Genomic DNA, 20,331 nt, shown 5'->3' on the forward strand with positions numbered 1-20,331 from the left:
ATCAGGTCGAAACTTCGTGTCTTGCGTTATCGATCGTTCCGCTCACTCCTATTTGGCCGTGCCTCGCGTATCATGTTCGATTTCTACAGTGACTTCTGGACGTTCCTCGGGGAAAAAATTGCTTCCTAGCTACTATTGTTACTCCGATATTATTTCCATGATGAACGTTTGCCGTTTATAGTTGTTAACTTAAATGACGACAACTTTTTTAGATATCCAGAAATTCGCGATAAGCTTTGACTGCGATACGGTTTGTGAGTGCAGTTTTACTCGCAGTGTTGACAAGTGCATGCCGACAGTGGCTCGTTTTTTAATAAAGTGCCTTAACAAATGTGCCTTTTTTCAAATTGTGATAGAAGCGCGTGTTTCTCTTATTTAACCGCTTGATAATTCTCCGCAAAAAAAGATTTTTTGTTGAATATTTATCACAATTGTGTGCTGCAGTTGTTCATGCTTGGATTTAAATGAACTTTAATAGACTTTAATAGACTTTAATAGATTATAGTTGACTTCTTTCCGAGAGTTGCATTCCTACTGCAGATAAAACTGAAGTCCAAAGAAGAGTGCAATCAACATTTTTCTTTTTTCACACACACAACTGTGTTGTTCTTTAAAACTCCAAAAGAATTTGGAAAATATTGATTTTACGATACGTATAGGAAAAGTGCTTTAAGTAATAAATACCAATGTTTACAAAGTTTTCGGCAACAACTTTATATAATGCTTTTTCAAAAGAATAAAGAAAGAGCTTTTTTTATAAGATTTTAGCGTTAGATTTTAGCAATCTTTCTGCAGATGTAAAAACGTCTGACTACTTTCGTGTTTTTACTATTGAAGACGACAATCTTCGTTGATTCGCGTACATTTATTCGAACAAGAATCTTCCATATCCACGAGCTTCTACAAGATAAAAAATAAAACGGTTGATCGCGAGTTATTGGAAATCCACTTTTTATACCTTTATCTATTTTCACGATATATGATACAGAAGTGATTCGAGTGGTAATTAACCAAAGCCTACATTTATATACACATCAATGTATACACACGTGTTGTTGCCAAGGTGTGCGATTTAATAAGACAGACATCGCGCGGCTTACTTAGCTTCACTCTGGCAAATTTCTCAAGCGATGAATTACTGGCCGAGTCAGTCGCTGATCAAGGTGGTGCAATAATAAGTACGACGACACGTGGAATCGATCGAAGCTCAAAACGAGACTCAAAAATAGGCCTCGGACGACACGCTTAATAGTAGTGAGTATCGTTGTGTGATTAGAATAATCTGTAATCTGTCTCGTAGTAGCAAGTGATTCATTGTATCTGTCAACAGGTAAACGCTCATACGTAGATCTGTTAAGAATTTACGTAATTCGCAAGGTGCAGCTAACATAAAGCGATAAGCGCAAGGCGCACTTACGTGAACCTTGAAAACGCGCGCGGCGAAATACTCGTTTATATTCTCTAACACTTTTAGAATGAAACTCACTTTGAAGAGTAAAACGTCACTCTAAAGGCTCGTTTACAATACAGTAACCTTGGTTTAAGAAGGAAGAGTATACTGAAAAAAATGTAATTTTACATGGAAATTACATGTTCATGACTGGAAAATTGCCTAAAAATTACAATTTCCAGTAAATTTCCAAGCATATTTATGTAATTTAGATAATTTTCCAGTCATATACACGTAATTTCCATGTAAAATTACATGCATTTTTTTCAGTGTAAAAAATTGACCAGTCACAGTCGATTGTGAAAAGAATAATCGACTGTGATTGGTCAATTTCTTACTTCTTAAACCAAGCTTACTTCGCATATTGTAGACGACGCTTTACGCTTACTTCTTAAATCAAGCTTACTACTGTATTGTAGACGGGCCTTTAAAGATTGAAAATTGAGCCACTCCTTTTCAAAACTGGCTCAATTTTCACTCTTTAGAGTGAAATTTTATTCTGAAAAATTTAGGGAGTATGCAAACAAGCTCGAAATTCACCGAAAAACACATATTTGCCCGAGCGTTTCACTGACATTGTACATTTGTTTATGTCACTCAGTTATTCAAGAGGAGTTTAGGTAACACCCTCGTTATCATATTGTGCTTTTCACGCTTGTCAAACAAATTATCGCATCTCCGTGAAGTGAATGGCTGACTTACAGAGAATCTTATCTTTATCTTTGGTTATTTTCAGCAGAAGCAGGAAAAACGAATCAGTAAGCACTCAGTGATTCTTTGGACTTCTCTCTTTTTCAAGACTGGCTCAATTTTCACTCTTTAAAGTGAGATTTTCTCGGAGATTTTATTCCAAAGAATTTAAAGAATACGGAATCATTATCATATCATTTTTAATCTTTCGATGCCACTGTGGGTACAATGGCATACTTGACTGTTTCTTTTATTTTATGTGCTTTAATATGATTGATTCTTACTACACTTAGATCCAGCGAATAACTAAAGGCAAAAACTAATCATATTGAAGAATCACTAAGCGCGCATTGATCTTTTGAACATAGCCTTTGCTTTTTCGTCATTTTTCATTCTTATTCTTTACGCATATTTGTCTGTCTTTGGTATATTCATTTGATATGCCGCATTTTTAATGCAATGAACAATTCATAGTCGGGCGGAAGAAACGCACGTGCGTGGCACACGCAACACATGACCTCTGTGGTGTCGTTTTTCAATTCCAACGCGCGTAAAACCGTATACGAGGGATATCTTTGTTGCAGCGGAATGAGTCTTATATAACATCTCACCTATTCCATATCCGAAGATTTCGTCATCATTGTTACGAAAAAAAAAAAAAAAAAATTATACTCGTAACGCACGTGTGTAATTAATTCGGATTTAAATAAAATGAGCGCAAAGGAACAATTTGTTTCAATGAGAATGGTATCATTATAAATAATAGCGAAACGATTTGTTCGCGATCATTCATTTGGTCTAAACACACCTTATTCGAAAAACTAGTTCATGCTTTTGGAGATAATATATTATTTTTCTTACTCTTTAAAATTTTTAGAGTGAATTGTCACTGAGTGAAATATCACTTTTAAAGATTGAAAATTGAGCTCCTCTTTTTCAATTTTCACTCTTTAAAGTGAGATTTCACTCCAAAGAATTTAAAGAGTATGGAATCATTAACAGGTCATCTTTAATCCTTTGTTGCCACTGTGGCAACAATGGCATACCCGACTGTTTTTTTTATTTTATGTGTGCTATAATTTTTTTATTAATAAAGGTACGTGATGCACGGAAAAAACGGATTTTGTTGAAATATCTAAAATTTTAACTAGAAACACTGAAAATATCAAAACATTTTTGTAGAAAAATCAAGCACGATGAGCGATGCAAAACATTTTAATATTCTATCAACCAATTAAGTGTCCTGTATGATTATTTTAATTCAATAAAATTATTGTGTTTAGATGTGTATATCTAGCCAATTTTATAAATATTTTAGTAAAATTGTCCTTTCCGTGTACAATTTTCTTGTACCATTATATACTTTACTGTCTAGTGTTTTGATTGAAAAAAAAGTTATATAGTTTATTTTGGTGTAATATTTTTATATAATATTCAGTATATTATATTAAGAGTTAATTAAATACTCATTATTCATTCACCGTCAGAGATACCTCATTGCATTTCGTTATAACGTTTATATTTGCATTATAGAAATTAAATATAATATTTGTATACCTCATATAAATTATCTGCATCCATAAATTATCATACGGCCGCCAATTGATGCGCAATGTATTATCTTCGAGTTTATGTTGAGTATGAGTCATTGATGTCATGTCTTTCGTACCAAGTATATTTCTATGACAAATCTATACTTAACCTATCTCCACGTTTTCAGTAAAAACAAAAGCATGTTAAACAACGATATTCAAATTCGACTCTTATTTTGCAATTGAATATTTTTAGATTCTCCATATAATATTTTCTTAATATTTTTTTATAATCTTATAAAATTTTATAATATTTGTTGAGTTTCTATAAATTCGAGTGAACATATGGCATATAAATAGTGAATAGTGAACAATGTCATATAAAAGGCAGCTTTCTAATTTTATTTCATTTTTTCCAAATCCATTCTGTTAAACGAAGAAGACACGAAAATGAGAAAATTGTCATCTGAAAAGTTCGTAATTCAAAAATAGAAGATATCTCAACAAGAATACTTAACTCTCGCTCGAAAATGTTCCATCACAGTTGTTGAAGCTTTGTCTTTTGACATGAATAACTCTGACAATTCTGATTTCTATAGAATATTTATAGACTTTTTGTCAAACTGTGTGACTCAACAATTTCGCTCCCAGCCTCGCCAATTCCGGTTAATTCAGGGAAACGAATAAATCAGGTCACCAAGGTTCAATCAGTTTTACCTTGTCAAGGCGGAGCTTCGTTTCTAGGAAGGAAATACGACGACGTACGCTGTATATGACGCTTAAGATGAAACAATCGCGAGTGAATGAACCGTGACGTATAATGTCGTGAGAGATTGGTACGATTCCATTCAGGGTTATCGGATATTTTAAATACGTGCTATTGTCGCCTGTGTTATAGATTTACGCACGATACGCGCTCTGCGTATAATATCATTACGAAGCAATGCCCTCGTTGTGTCTTTAATCAAGTGTGATCTAAGCCTCGGATTGCATTGCAACGAGTTTGCAAATACCTCGAGAAGTATGCGAAGGATATTAGAATAAATATATATATATTAATATCGATGATTAACCGGTTAAGAAACTAAAGGAACTCACAAAGGAAATCATGAAGTCTTTGATATGAATTCCATGTCAGTTCTTTTCTTACCATTCACGTTATTTCTTCTCTGCTGCATTGAAAAAAATCTGATAATAATAATCAGATCTAAATTATATAGTCAGATGAAAAGCTTTGGTAGAATAATTTTAATTAAAAATGTTCGATTAATAAAATACTACTATACCGTAAAATAGGATAATTTTGACCCCAAATCGGCATAACTTTAATCTAAATTTTAATAATGCCCAGACAATACGACTCAAATTCTGGACATAAAAACGTCTTAAAAACTGGACATTAGATTTCTAACAAGAGACTATCTCGGTTTGTACAACAAATAGTGAAAATCCTTGATATCAGTAAAACTTGACAGCATAAGATGTAAATTAAAAAGAAAGGCAAGACATTCGTACTGATTTCGGTACGCTGAGAAAAAGATCTGATAATCCTATATAGGATTTTACTATTGGCCCGATACTGAGATTTTACTATTGGCCCAATACTGGCCCAAGATTGGTTATCAGGTGGTTTATATTGGCGCGATAATGGCGACCATGATTGGCCCACTAATGGGAATACTATGGGATGAATTATATTGGCGCGATAATGGTAACCATGACTGGCCCACTAATGGAAATACTATGGGATGATAACTTCGGTTCGATAATGGGTAACTATACTGGAACGTGATAAACAATGTTGGGCCATTAATGGTTGTCTTATCATGCCAATATTTGACCAATAATGGTTTTAATGCAGTGCCGTGATTATTCCAATTATTATCAATGAATTATTATTAAATATTATTATTGTGACAATCTTGCGTTTCGCGGGTTTTCTCCGTGTTCAGATCCATTCTTGAAATACTTTCTTTATTGTGATCTAACATAACCTCATTTACATTGTTCGTAATGTCAATATTAATTTCACCGTAATTGTCTATGTCATTTTTTTCAATATTATTGATACACTCATTGATAACTTAATGTTAAGTTTTAATTGTTTTAATTTTCGATGCTTTTTTGTCTGTAATAATTTTGCGACATATTTAATAAGGACTCAATATAACTATTGCACGACAAATTAAGTATAACAGACAAAACTACGGAAATCAATGGTACCCAGTCATATACGGCCCATAATAGAGTATCAAGTATTAGCCAATTGTTGGTTATCATATATTGGGCCAAGCATTGGTGCTATTGAAAACGATTGGCATTCCTATATGGGAATAGCTACCAAATAGATACTAAAAATACGGTAAAAAGCAACTCGGGCTACTGAGTATCATTATTCATGTTTATTAATTAAATATTTGTAAATTAGAAATTCGATAACTGTCTTCGCATCAATTACCACGCAAAAATTCTCATTAGCCTGAGTTGCTTTTTACCGTATTTAATATTTGTTAACTATTACCAGACCTTTTTCTCAGCGTACGGAATCAGTACGAATCAGCTCTCGCAACTATAGCTACGCATAATGTATTCTGGCGAGGTGAAAGGTCACGAGTAAATCGATCGTGTCGATTTCATTGCAGGCGCCGGCACAGTCAATGCAACCAGCCAGGGGGAACCCCCGGGTTCCCAGTCCTGGGCCGTTGCGACCGTTCACCCCACCGGATCTCTCTTCCATACCCCATATGGATGACACATCCCTGCACAACGGCAGCAGTAACAACAACGCGTCACCTGCGGCTAACCGGGCGAACGATGGTGCACAGCAGGAACCCACCGGGCCTTTCATCATCGGCAGCCCTATCGATCTCGGAGACATCGATAATGTCGACAATATCGGCCTTCGTCTGGATCCCTTTACACGTGGCAGTAGCAGACGGAGAACGCGGGAACACATCGAGCTACAAGAGACCGGATCGCCGGATTCCGATGGTGAGTAAATTAATTTGTCAATTAATTACTTAGAATTAATACGTCCTACGTAGATAATCCCTAAATCAAATTACTGTTGAAACGAACTTCGCTTTAGAGCTTCTGTTTATTCATCACTACTATCTCGGATTGTGACGTCAGAAGCAAAAAAATACAATAAAATTCTCGCAAATTATATTAAATAGAAATATTTTTCAATAAAACAACATTTGCAAATTGCAATCAATAGAATAAACTTATAAAATATATCGAAAACTATTTTTTTATTTTTTGGAGAGAAAAATTAAATTACACATACTTATATATTATTATGCTGTATTATTAATTTAATAGTTTGCCACAGCTTATTTTATTTTTTATTATATGCTTAATTCATTTCCAGATATATGAAAATGAATTATGCATAACCATTTATTTCCGTAAACATATATGATTATTTAGTACTTAACGAAATAAAAGGAGTTTTCGGTATACTTTACAAGTTGGTTTTATCGATTACAGTGTTGTTTTATTGAAACACTGCAATCTATTTTATTTTCATATTAATATATTTTGCCAGAGATATTTTTCCAAGATTTTTTATTTTAATATATTTTTATCGTGTATTTTCTCGCTTCTGACGTCACAATCTAAGGTAACGGTGGTGAGTGAGCAGGAGCATTAGATTGAATGACAAATAACGTTCAATTGCTGAAGTTCTTAGCTCGGCGGCTATAAGTTTTCCTAATAACTCGGGATTCCACAATTTACAAGAATTCTGTGATAAAATTAATTCTACCTGGTTCTAAAAGATTTCTACCTGGAAACATTTAATTTTATCTATACACTAAAGATTCTATTCTTCAATCCACAACGAAGCTCCAGTGGTGGGATTCGTGATAGTAGTAGTATTCGCCGAATGTGACCCGTTTAAGTGGTTGTAGGGGGAGGAAACCACCCCACTGATGGCGTCGCCGGTTTGTCCTTGGCCTATCGATACCGTTTATATAATCGTCACGCTATCGCACATTTCTCCACGCTTCCTCCGGGGAGCAGCCGTTGCGTTCCGCGGTACGGTCGGTGCTGACACCAACTTGTTGCCGACGATGGGCGCATGCGTTTTCATGGTGTAGCACGTGAATGTGATTGACGCATTCGTCTGGGCCACCCCTTGGAAGCAGTGCTGCATCGGCAACAAGCGTGAGCCTTGCGCAAAAACAATAAAAAGCGTTACAAAAATTATTGACCAAACTTCAAGGAGACCCATCTTCTTTCTTCGTATGTTATTGCGGGTTTTGGATTCTGACTCTACACCATTTACAATTGGGAAGCATTTCACTTTTTTTGATACCGCCGACTGCAAGGTCGGAGTAGAGAGAGTTTGGCTCTTGACTTCCTAGTTGAATGGAAATCCATATTTGGTGAGAGAAACTCAGGATGCTTCTCCTTTCCCTCCAATTAGAATAGAGGGAGTTTGACTCCTGGCTTCAGAGTTTAACGGAAGAAGACTGGGAGTGCTTCTTCTTTTCCTCCAATCAGAATAGAGGGAGTTTAGCTCTTGGCTTTCTATAGTTTAACGGAAATCTATTCGATGAAACTCGGGGTGTACATAACAATCTCGCGTTGCGTCGCACTCACGGAAAAGATGCCACAATCAATCCAGCAGTATCTCCCGGACACTACTGTATCACGGTATCTTGACATTGAACGTGTGCCAAGTGTGGCCGGACATTTCGCGGTTGCAGTCGTGCGAATCCCATGGGCGTTGCGGATACCGGATATCGCGCGACGCGGATTTCCCGACGGCGGGATCGATGCCGGGGCGACGCGTGTGCGCGTTAACAACACACGTGCACGTAAGCGCCGATGTGCCGCCGACGTGTCGTCTTCGTCGTTGTTGCGCCAACAGGGGTGTGGCGAGAGAGGAGGCTCCTTCCGACGCGCGTCTAATGATATAGACGCACTTGTTTCAGGCAATCGTTACCCCGATTCGGGCGAGAGCGGACCGCATATCGTATCGCATCCGTTTTCTCGCCGTACCGCATTGTGTCGTTTCGGAAAATTGGTGCGTGAAGCAAGTGCGTGCGTAGGACGTATCCGTTTTATATTATTTTTGGACGGAGGAAAGGTACGAAGAATATATCGATTGCGCGGACGACCAGATACTCTGACTTTTCTCCTTGACGAAGGCTCGTTCGATCGATCGCCGAACGAGACGTGCCGATTCCAGAATTTTGGCGTCGCGATCTTTTTATGTGAATTGGAGTAAACGTAGAGAGACTTCGGGAATTTCTGTCGGAAAAATTCTTATACACCGAAAAAAATGTTTGGTTAAAAATGGACAAAAACCAGAAGATTTTGATTAAATCAATCAGGATTCCAGTTGAGATAACCGGAATCCTGATTGATTTAATCGGAATTCTCTCTTTTGAATTTTGTCCATTTTCAACTAAACATTTACACTTTTCTTAGTGTATAACGCGCTTCTGATCGTCCTACAAAACAAAGATTGCACAGAACGAAGGATCGATTCGATATTTTATTTACTGAGCTACGCGAAGCTAATTTGCGAGAGTATTTCGTATCAATTATACAATTACGTGAGGACGAATTATAATATAAATAAGTTAAATGTCATCAGTTTAAAAATTTCGCCAATATAACATTTATCTCGTAGCGTTAAACTTCACAGAATTGAAAGAGATGTTCGTTTTATAAATAATTCTGTTTCCACCGCATTCACTGCCGATGATACAATCTCCTTTCAGTTTTATAGGATAAAAGACCATGGCCATAAACTTGATCTATACTCGTGAAAAAAATCTCTGGTCGAAAATTAGCGAATCAGAAGATTTTGGTTAAAGCAATTAAAATTCTCAATTCAATTAGAATTATCTCAACTAGAATTATAATAAATTCAACGAGAAAATTCTGATTTGTTCATTTTTAATTAGAATTTTAATTCATTTGTATTAGACTTTTTTTCTACTGTAGGGAATAAAAAACAATTGAAGCTATATATTTTTTCTTAAAAAATAATTATAAACATTAATCTTCTCTTATGCGTGTTTCAATATTGTCTTCTTTATATAATGATTACAAGCGATATATCATTATTTGATTTTTTCGTTATAATGTTCTAATATTCGAATTTTCGTAATTGAACTTCGATCGAAAAGGGCAATTATAATGGAATAATTCCGTTATCTCTAACCAAGTCAACCAATATATGGTCTGCGTTTTGACGTATTTTGGTTCTGCATTAAAAGAGATGAGATATAACAAAAATAAGAGAAGATTAATGTGCTTGAAATTAATTCATAAGGAAAATGTAGTTTGTGCATTGAAATTTTTTTTATTTATTGCAGATCCAGTTTTAGTATTTTATGATGATGTCACGAAGTATAATTTATTATCCTAATTTTTTTACTAACACGATTAATTGCCACGATCGATCAAACGGGACATACATTGCATTAATTCTAATGGATCGAATAATTCCGTGATCTTGCTCAAACCGATCAACGTGCGTATGACCTGCGTTTCAGCGCATTTTAAATTTGCATTAAAAAAGAAAAGAAATATATTATAATGAAAAAGATTAATGTTTCAATTAAGGATCAACAAAAGAATTTCAGTTAAGAAGGGGGCAAAAATGTCTTTTGACACAAAAGGAGGATGTTAAAAAGAGGCCGATTTTTACCCACAAAGGTATAAGTAAAAAAAATAGCGTTGTATAGATTTTGATCTCCTGAATATAATAATGTTAATAAAAAGTTCGGGATCGATAGGGAACATTTTGAAAATTAACATCATGAACATGCACTGTTAAATCTATAGTGTCAAATTTAACCTAACGTAAGTCGCCACTGCTCCTACTAAATATCATCATTTTTTACTAAAACGATAGTTAAATATGACACTATAATCGTGTCAATTTGATAGTATATAGTATCAATTTGACACTGTATATTTTCAAATATAATAACCATTGTTTTAGTATAAAATAACGATACGATTGAGTAGGAGCAGTGGCAACTCACGTTAGGTTAAATTTGACACTGTAGATTTAAACAGTGTGATCTATTTAAAGAAATTTCAATATTCTTGTTTACTTTTCAAGGTGTTCCCCGCATGCCACGAACTTTTTAATAATTTTATATTCAGAAGGTCAAAATCTATAAAAAATACTATTTCTTTTACTTACATCTTTTTGGAAAAAATTTGCCTTTTTTTGCAGGATATTAAAAAAGGATCGACTTTTGCTCAAAAGAATATAAGTAAAAAATAGTGTTTTTTGTAGATTTTGACCTCTTGAATATGATAAAATTATTAAAAAATTCGTGGCATGTGGGGAACACCTTAAAAAGTATAAACAAGGATATTGAAATTTCTTTAAATATATCATGTTTAGGCTTAATTTTCAAGGTGTTCCTTATCGATTACGAATTTTTTGTTAACATTATCATATTCAGGAGGTCAAAATCTATAAAAAAAACGCAATTTTTTTTACTTACACCTTTATGGGCAAAAATCAACTTCTTTTTAAAACACATTCTCCCTTTATTAAAATATTTATATTAAATAAAAAGTAAATATTCAGCAAGGACGAGTGAGAGTAAAAGAACTGCGCGGTAATTCGTATACTGTAATTCAACCATCAAAAATTTATTTAACTTCTTATATTATTTACAAGATAATCGGACATTTCGGCTCAATTCAAGCCACTATCAACGATATCCAAAATTCAAACATTTCATTAATGTGAACGATGAGTCCACAGAAGATACAATTCTGGTATTTATCTTCTGTGGATTCATCGTTCATATTAATGAAATGCTGATGATAGCTTGAATTGAGTTGAAATGTCCGATCGTCTTGTGAATGATGCAAAAGAAGTTAAACATAATTTATGCATGATATTTACCATGTAGTTCTTTTACTCTCACTCGCTCTTGTTGAATATTTACTTTTTGTTCAAATCTTGCGAAAGTCGATTAATAGTCTTCAGCAAACTTTCTTGAAATATGCATTAACCAACGAGTTAACTTTTCGTCGTAAAAATGATTTTCATGATTGAATTGTTTTTCCTTGCCAAAATTTAAAAGCAAGGCTTCCCTGCTCTCTTGCATACATCTATATTTGAAATTAATTCTTGGCTGTGTTCAGCAGAGAAAGCAGCTTTGTAAACTTCTTTAACATGATTGGTCTCGCCCTTAATTCCTCACTGAATCTAAATATATAAATAAATCATATTAAGCTGCGTTGTTCCATTTTTCGATAAATCTCAGCTCACTTTCTTATACTCTCTTACTCTGTCACGCTCTTACTCTTTAGTTTATCCATTAGATAAATTATTACAAGTTTATCTGAAAATTAAAACCTTTAAAAAATTTTACAACAATTGTAAAGCTGCTTTCTCTGTTGAACGCAGCCGATGTAGTTTCCACTGAAGTATTTTGTTTTATTTCTCGTAGATCCAGTTTTCATATTTTACGGCAATGTGTCATAAACACGCGCGTATCTGCGAAGCCAGGAGGCGAAATGTGCGCGACGGAAATGCTAATCGCGTCATTTTAGTGCTACGATCGTTCGATAAACGAGCGCGAACGTTTTGCATGCGAACGTAGGACGGGATGTAATAACGCCCGGGATTACGCGACCGCCCACTGTCGCGTAACCGCATTACGCAATCGTTATCTCCCGGACGACAACGTATTCGGCGTGGCGTAGTGCGTCGCCGAGTTTTTTTTTACGAGCGGACAGGAAATCGATAATCCGACGTTAATTAAATCCATCGCGTTCTTGCCGCGCTCTTCCCGCGACGCCGACGATGCCGCGACGTTCTGGAGGTCTTCATTTATCTCTTGTACGTTCGTTGATTTTTTTATCAGACGCATGGAACACGTGTCGTAAATTCTTGGCACTCTTGGCAGTCAAATTTGTCGAACCCGAACGTATGTATACAGGATGTCCCGTTTCTGTCGCGTTTATCTTTTAACGTCAAGTTGATTTCTTCTCTTCGAGCAATCCATGGATTAAACTTTTTTTGACGGACAAGCATTTATTATAAATGTATTGAATTGGAACGAAAGTTTGTTGCTTCATTTGTATCATGTCTATATGTTCTTTTAAAAAATTGGCAATTATATTATTCGATAGAGCAAAGTTTTAGCTTTAAGGATCTATTTTTTAATTGCGGCACAATGATTTTTAACGGAGTTATGAGCAATCAAAGTAAAAATGCTTCTTTTATTTAACACGATAACTCAACAATAAAAAATCTTATGAACATTTAAAAAAGAACGATTTTGTTGGGGAAACTTTTAGTTTTTACTTTTAAATAGAAAGCCAAAAATCTTCGCAAATTTGTTTTTGGGTACGTGACAGATCCACAAAGCAGAAGAAAATTTCCCATTTCGTCCAGTTCGTAGTTTTTTATAAGGAAAAATTACCAAACTCATAAGAACTCAAAAAACATAGTGATTTATGAAAGTTATCTTCAGAAAGTAGAGATTTTAAGCTTTAAAACCTTTTTTTTCAAATTTAAATTTCGTCATTTCGTTCATTTTTAACAAAGTTGCAGTTACTTAAATTTTGAAGTTCGTAACGCTACGAACTTTTGTTCCATCTCAATATTAATTATAAAACTATTTCTATTTATTTATTATTATTGTCATTATCATATTGTTTAATCATATATACAATTTGATTTATATTTTACAATGATTTTCTTATTATTATTAATGCGTACATTTGTGCTGCAGAAGTATTGCCGATTAAGTCTCAAGAAAGGCCAACGAAATACACGCGGACACCCTGTATAAGATGCATTGCTACGCAGCGCTGCAAACACGTGACAATAACGTCGTCGTCGTCGTCGTCGTTGGTATGACGCGGTGCGATGCATCGGTGCGATGCATCGGTGCGAACCATTGGTGCAGCCTTTTTTTTTTTTCACGCGGAAACGCGAGTGCGTTCGCCAGGCATTCGCCAATCGCCAAACGTACTTCAAGAACGTGGCTAACTGTGAATAATCACGCGTTGTGATAATCCGACCGTTATTTACGGAAACCTATTCCGGAGCTCTCGTCAGCCTCGGCATAACCTCAAAAAGTCACCGCGACGAGTGGAGGCGCGTCGGCGTCGGCGTCGACGTCGCGGGCGTCCGTTTCCTCCTCCCCGAATGGAAGCGAACGCAACGCGCACCGACATCGTTGCGCGGCACGTCGCGCGCGACGATCGATGCAATTAAAGGGGGAGGATTATTCATCGGAGTTTTTACAGGCGGTCCAAACCGCGTCGCGGAACTGACGTCGTTCCCGTCGTCTTCCCCGTTGCCGTTTCCCCGATGCGACGATCTCGCTGCTTCGGTCCGGCCGCGGCACGAGCTCCGATCAAAGTGCCGCAGGCGTGAATGAGAAAAAGAGACACTCGTTTATCGCTCGTCCACGCAGAGCAACGCGGAGAACGGAACATGAATCGGCAAGGGCGTAGCGCGCGTGTAGACATGTGAGATACGTGCGTGCGAGGAAATAAGAGAGTTAGAGGTATATAAAGATCCGGCGAAAGAAACGGTACGCGTGACGACGACGAGCGACGATCATGGAAGTCGCCGCCACGAAGCTGGTGCAGTGGTTCAACGAACTCCGATCCCGGGTGCATCTTTACCTGCACGCCCAAACCCGTAAGTCATCCCCGGACAAGCGCGTGTGAGGATTGATTCAATAGCAAAATATTAAAGACCGCCGGGAATGTCAATGCAAAAAAACAGTCGACGGAGCCGACTGGGTGATTTCCACGGTGTACTTCTAACGATTTAATAATGCTTTGATTTAATAATGCTTGCTTATCAAGGAAGTCTTTTGTTTACTCTTTCAGACCTGATTTTAAAGGAACCATGATAAAAAAATTTTTTTTAATTCAATTCAAGAGGGCATTTCAATAAATAATTCATATTAAAAAATTTCTTTCAAACTAATTTTTTAATTAATATATTAAATTCTGAAATTAATTTTTTTGACTATTTTTTCGATATGTAAATTATGTTAAGATCTCAGATAATGTCAATAGAACTAAATAATTTCAATAGATAATAATACTGCAAATTTGCTGTATGTACATTACAATTTACAACAGCAAATTTGCATACGGGTATATATATATATATATATATATAAAAGGATTAAGACAATTTCCTGACAATATTCATTTAATGTTCCTGTTATCTCATAATGCAAGTCAATAATAGTGGCACTGATAATATGCTTGAGCTAAAAATTTTGTATAAAGACGTTATCTCTTACTTTTTTATCCTGAAGGTATCTAACTGTAAATATATTTGTTAGAACTAAAGTTCGTAGCGCTGCTTCATTTGTATCATGTCTACATGTTTAAAAAGAATTGACATTCAATAATGCGTTTCAACTTTAAGAATTTGTTTTTTTAATTGCAGTACGATTTGATGATTTTTTGATAGAGTTATGAGCAATCAAAGTAAAAATGCTTCTTTTATTTAATCCTCGATAACTCAGTAATAAAAAAATCTTAGAAATTTTAAAAAAATGATTTTGTAAGAAAAACTTTAAACTTTCTTATTAAATTGAAAATTTTCACGAAGTTTTTTTTAGAGACCTGATAGAACCATGAAATAAGAGGAAAATTTCCCATTTTGTCTAGTTTATAGTTTTTTATATGTAAAAATTATGGGAATTATGGAAACTCAAATGATATGACCTATCGAAAGTAAAGATTTTAAAATCCCTTTTTTAAATTTTTAAATTTCATTTATTTTTAACAAAGTTCTTAACTATTTGAATATTTTGACGTTCATAGTGCTACGAATTTTTGTTCCAGCTCAATATATTGCATTTATAATATTATTGTAGTAATACGCAGAGCATTATTATGTATAATAGTAATACCGTAAGATACGTAGTATTATTATATGTAATAGTAATATATAATTTCTATTATAATAGCCATTATTAAAAGTATTAAATGTAGTAAATTATTCAAGTTTTTGGATATCGAAGTCTATCTCTTTAAATTACAGCAAAATAAAGTTAAAAATACTTTCGGATTATTACGGATTATTGTATATTTTATTTATATATATATGTATAATTTAATATATAATTTCTTTATATTATAGTAATTATTATGTATTAAGTGTAATTAATCATTTAAATTTTTATATGTCAAAGTCTATCTCTCTAAATTGCGGCATAGATAAAAGTACTCATTGGATTATTAATTAAGCGTACTTATCTCTCTTTTCAGTCGCAACCGCTTATCTTTTATTCTGTTGACGTAGTCATGCATTCTCAAATCGGCAACGAGTGTTCTAAAATTGTGAAAATCTATTCTGCAGAATGTAGGAAACAGATATACAATGTCATACTTTTTCCGTTATAATGTATAACGAGATGTTATCGATGTTTACAGTGATGCTGAATTGTTGAGTATTGTACTTAAATGTATAGAGATCATTTATAGATACTAATTTACTTTATTAAATGCAGATAAATCTCTCCTATTTTGTTGTTAAAATCAAAATATGTTCGATTAAAAATCCGAATAAACCCAAGATGTAGTGTGTTATGAACTTCAATTTTTGAACAGTTGTAACTTTGTTAAAAATAAACAAAATTTAAATTTAAGAAACTGGTTTTAAAGTTTAAAATCTCTTTTTTGAAAGATCACTATATCTTTTAAGTTCTTCTGAGTTTGGTAATTTTTACATATAAAAACTTACGAGCTGGATAAAATAAGAAATTTTCTTCAAATTTTGTGGGCCTGTCATATACTAAAAAAAAATTTACGAAAATTTTTGACTTTCTAACGTGATAACTTAAAGTTTTTTCTACAAAATTGTTTTTTAAAAATGTTTCTAACAATAAGATTTTTTTGTTACTGAGTTCCGAATTAAATGAAAGGAGCATTTTAACTTTGTTCATAACTCCGTGAAAAATCATCGTACCGCAGTTAAAAAAATAGATTCTTAAAGCTGAAATTTGACTCTATCGAATGGTATAATTGTTAAATTTTTTTAAAAAAACATACAAATGATGTAGCTAGAATTTTTATTCCGACCATTTAATTATCATTTAATTCTTCCTATTTATTTGGTTTTGAAGAAAAATAAAGAAAAATAGATAATACAGTAAATCATCTGTATATACATACATAGCAAACCTAAAAAATCGATATTGTATCTCAATAAATGGTAAATGTAAATTACGTATGCACGACGATAAATTGAGGCCTCTTGCGTAAACTGCGCTCGTTGCGCATCGGCCAAGAACACATTACGATACCTGCGGCCGTATTATTTATCTTTCAAGTTTAGCGAGCTACGTATGATACTTTAATAGCGGTCATTTGTTGCGAATTGTGTCGCGGTACAACTGTCAGTTCGCTGCTCGTAGGCGGAACGATACACGACTGGCTATAGAAGAAATATCCAAGCATGATACGAATGTCATTTATGTCTGGCCATAATAACACTCTTACGATCGGAATCTCCGATAAAGTAGCGTGACTTTGTTCTTTACATTAACCTTTCGTTCGACCGAAGGTGTATTTCTGTATCTGACGAGTGGAGAAATGCGAATCTATAATAGAGACTCGGAGAAGCCTACGGGCGATGCAAAACTGTCGATTTTCTTTCCAAGATAAATTGGACGAGTAATAATCTTTTGTAAGAAATTTTCTTTTTGATTATGGAAAGAAATTACACAGAAAATGGAAAACGTTTTTATTAAATTATTGGTTAAATTAAATATTTGATTAAATTATTGATTAATTAATCCTGTTGTTTTGCTCAAATTTATTATACGATCGTGTTGTTTTTTACTTCAAAAGATAACTTAATAAATGTTATTTGGAGTTATTATTAATTGAATTGTGTCACTTTTGAAGTAAATTGTTTGGATCAATATAATGAAAAAATTCTAAAAAATGAAAAATTTCATAGAAAAAAATTTTACATGAATATAGATAAAGTTATCAAATGCTAGAGAGAAAAGCTTTAAAACAAAGTATTTGCAAGAGAACAAATTACATTTTAAGTATTTTATCAAATAGATTCAGACAGAACAGCAAAGTTAAATTGAGACGTAAATATAGATCATGGATAACTACGAGATACGTGGCGTTGCACATGTATAGATGATTAACTATTGATATTATTGAATTGAATGAAAAAGGAAAATTGAAATTTTCTACAGAGATTTCCACTGATATTATGAATGTTATTATATTTATGCCCAAACGATATATATAAAATCAAACGCATTTTATGTGTTACAGTTGGTCCGATAAGGGCGGAAAATGGTTCACAGGGTGACGATCAACCAGCCACGCAACAGAATGATGGCGAAGAAAGGGTCATTTTCGTCAATGCTCCTCATCAGCCTGCGAAATACAAAAACAATCACATTACTACCGCGAAGTACTCATTTCTATCGTTTGTACCCCTGTTTCTGTTCGAACAATTCCGCCGCTACAGCAACTGTTTCTTCCTGTTCATCGCACTCATGCAGGTAAAATTCATGCAGAAATATTACGAATGTAACATGATGCAACGAACGGAAACTCGGAATTCCTTAATAATACTTTTTCACAAATATTTCTAAGTAAGAGAAAGGATCCTTATGTTATATATGTTGAAGGCATTTAACATTTTTCTTTGATTTATATTTGCAGCAAATACCAGATGTTTCTCCGACAGGACGCTGGACTACATTGGTTCCATTGATTTTCATCCTCAGCGTATCCGCTTTGAAAGAGATAATCGAGGACGTTGTACGTATATTTGTTATCATATTTTCTTTATGGTGACTATTAGAATAATTGTATAAATGACGTATTTATTAATTTTTAGAAAAGGCACAGAGCGGATGATGAAATAAATATGAGAGAAGTAGAGGTGCTGAGGGAAGGGCGTTGGCAATGGATACAGTGGCGCGCCGTGGCCGTCGGCGATGTGGTTAAGGTTGCTCCCTATTTTTGCCAAGATCATTCATGTGGTGATAATTAATCGCCAGTTACATCCCCTCACTGGAATCGCTCTCTTTAATATGCATAGGTTCACAACAACACTTTCTTCCCCGCTGACTTGATTTTGTTGTCGTCGTCGGAACCGCAAAGTATGTCCTTCATAGAGACCGCCAACCTGGACGGCGAGACGAATCTGAAAATCCGACAGGCCCATCCCGACACTGCCAATCTCTTGGATACCGCGGAATTAATGAATTTTCGTGCGAACATCCAGTGTGAGCCGCCCAATAGACATTTGTACGAGTTCCACGGAGTCTTACGGGAGACCAATAAACAGTAAGAACGCAAACATGCATGTGTACGTAAAATACGCTTACAATCATATTTCTTCTCACTTTCTCAATTATATTTCTTGCGCACTTTCCTTCTCATTACGTTAATCCGTTGTTATTTGATTCTGATGAAAATTCTCTCTCATATCTGAATGTTCCTTTCTTGGTGAAAATTTTTTTCTGAATTTTTCATGTAATTTTTTAGAATTTCTGAATAATTTTATAATTTTTTAGAAAAAATTTCTCAGATTTTTTTATACAAATTGGAACACTTTCCGAAAGTCTACATCTTTTCTAAAATACATTTAAATATTTTGAAATATTCTAAAAAAAATTCTAAAAGAAGATGAACATTTAAAAAAAAGATCTAAGAAAAGATGTAGGCTTCTTAATATTTTTGAAAAGTGTGTTTCATGATTTTCATAAAAATTTCGAGAAAAATTTTCATCAGGGTTTATGTCAATTCGTCATTTATCAACTATAAAGTCTTAAATGTCTCACGTATTTATACTTTACTTTCATTAACGAAAATGGCATTTATTAACGTCTTTATATCTTCATGTCGTGCGTCAGTTAATGCGTTATTATGTCACAAGCGGCATTGTTCTTCCAGGAGCGTAGCTTTAGGACCCGATCAATTGTTACTCCGTGGCGCGGTGTTGCGGAACACGCGGTGGGTGTTCGGTGTAGTCATATACACGGGACACGACACGAAACTCATGCAGAATAATACCGCGACAGCGCCATTAAAACGATCCACTCTGGATCGGTTGATCAACACGCAGACACTGATGCTATTTTTCATACTTCTTCTGTTGTGCATTCTTTCCGCGATATTCAATGTCGTGTGGACGAATGCCAACAAAGAAGGTCTCTGGTATCTGGGATTACAAGGTAAATGCATGGTACATGCGGACTCCTGTTGCACAGCATCTCAAGGAGTACTCAAATTTCACTCTTTTTCTCTTTGTAGAAGAAATGACTAAGAACTTCGCTTTCAATCTACTAACGTTTATTATTCTCTTCAATAATCTAATACCGATATCGTTGCAAGTGACGCTCGAGGTAGTGAGATTTGTTCAGGCCACGTTTATTAATATGGACATAGAAATGTATCATCCGGAGACGGATACTCCAGCGATGGCTCGTACGAGTAATTTGAACGAAGAGCTCGGGATAGTTAAATACATATTCACGGATAAAACCGGCACCCTTACGAAAAACGTAATGGAATTTAAGCGATGTTCGGTCGGTGGAATACTGTACGAGTAAGTTTCATGCCAATGGTATACTTTTTTCTGCCATAGAAACTCATAATACTGACATCTATTGATTTGTGCGTTGAATTTTGAAT

The 20,331-nt window shown here is 34.7% G+C and overlaps 1 protein-coding gene across 9 annotated transcripts in view; it reads left to right on the forward strand.

Annotated features, from left to right (window-relative positions):
• LOC108728624 (ATPase phospholipid transporting 8A1) overlaps nucleotides 1-20,331 on the forward strand; it is a 43,059-nt gene that overhangs the window by 14,314 nt on the left and 8,414 nt on the right. For 5 of the 9 annotated variants that reach the window (XM_018457298.1, XM_018457301.1, XM_018457303.1 and 2 more), the window contains exons 2-8: nucleotides 6,315-6,663; nucleotides 17,956-18,188; nucleotides 18,352-18,450; nucleotides 18,530-18,640; nucleotides 18,734-18,981; nucleotides 19,591-19,871; nucleotides 19,951-20,245. In XM_018457298.1, the coding sequence (XP_018312800.1) occupies nucleotides 6,315-6,663; nucleotides 17,956-18,188; nucleotides 18,352-18,450; nucleotides 18,530-18,640; nucleotides 18,734-18,981; nucleotides 19,591-19,871; nucleotides 19,951-20,245 (1,616 nt within the window). Of the gene's footprint in view, nucleotides 1-993; nucleotides 1,255-6,314; nucleotides 6,664-8,751; nucleotides 8,771-13,534; nucleotides 14,330-17,955; nucleotides 18,189-18,351; nucleotides 18,451-18,529; nucleotides 18,641-18,733; nucleotides 18,982-19,590; nucleotides 19,872-19,950; nucleotides 20,246-20,331 lie in introns of those variants that run through there. The other 4 variants (XM_018457304.1, XM_018457306.1, XM_018457299.1 and 1 more) reach the window with 3 other exon arrangements.

This window comes from Mycetomoellerius zeteki, unplaced genomic scaffold (assembly GCF_001594055.1).
Source record: "Mycetomoellerius zeteki isolate Tzet28-1 unplaced genomic scaffold, Tzet1.0 scaffold62, whole genome shotgun sequence".
Lineage (NCBI taxonomy): Eukaryota > Metazoa > Arthropoda > Insecta > Hymenoptera > Formicidae > Mycetomoellerius > Mycetomoellerius zeteki.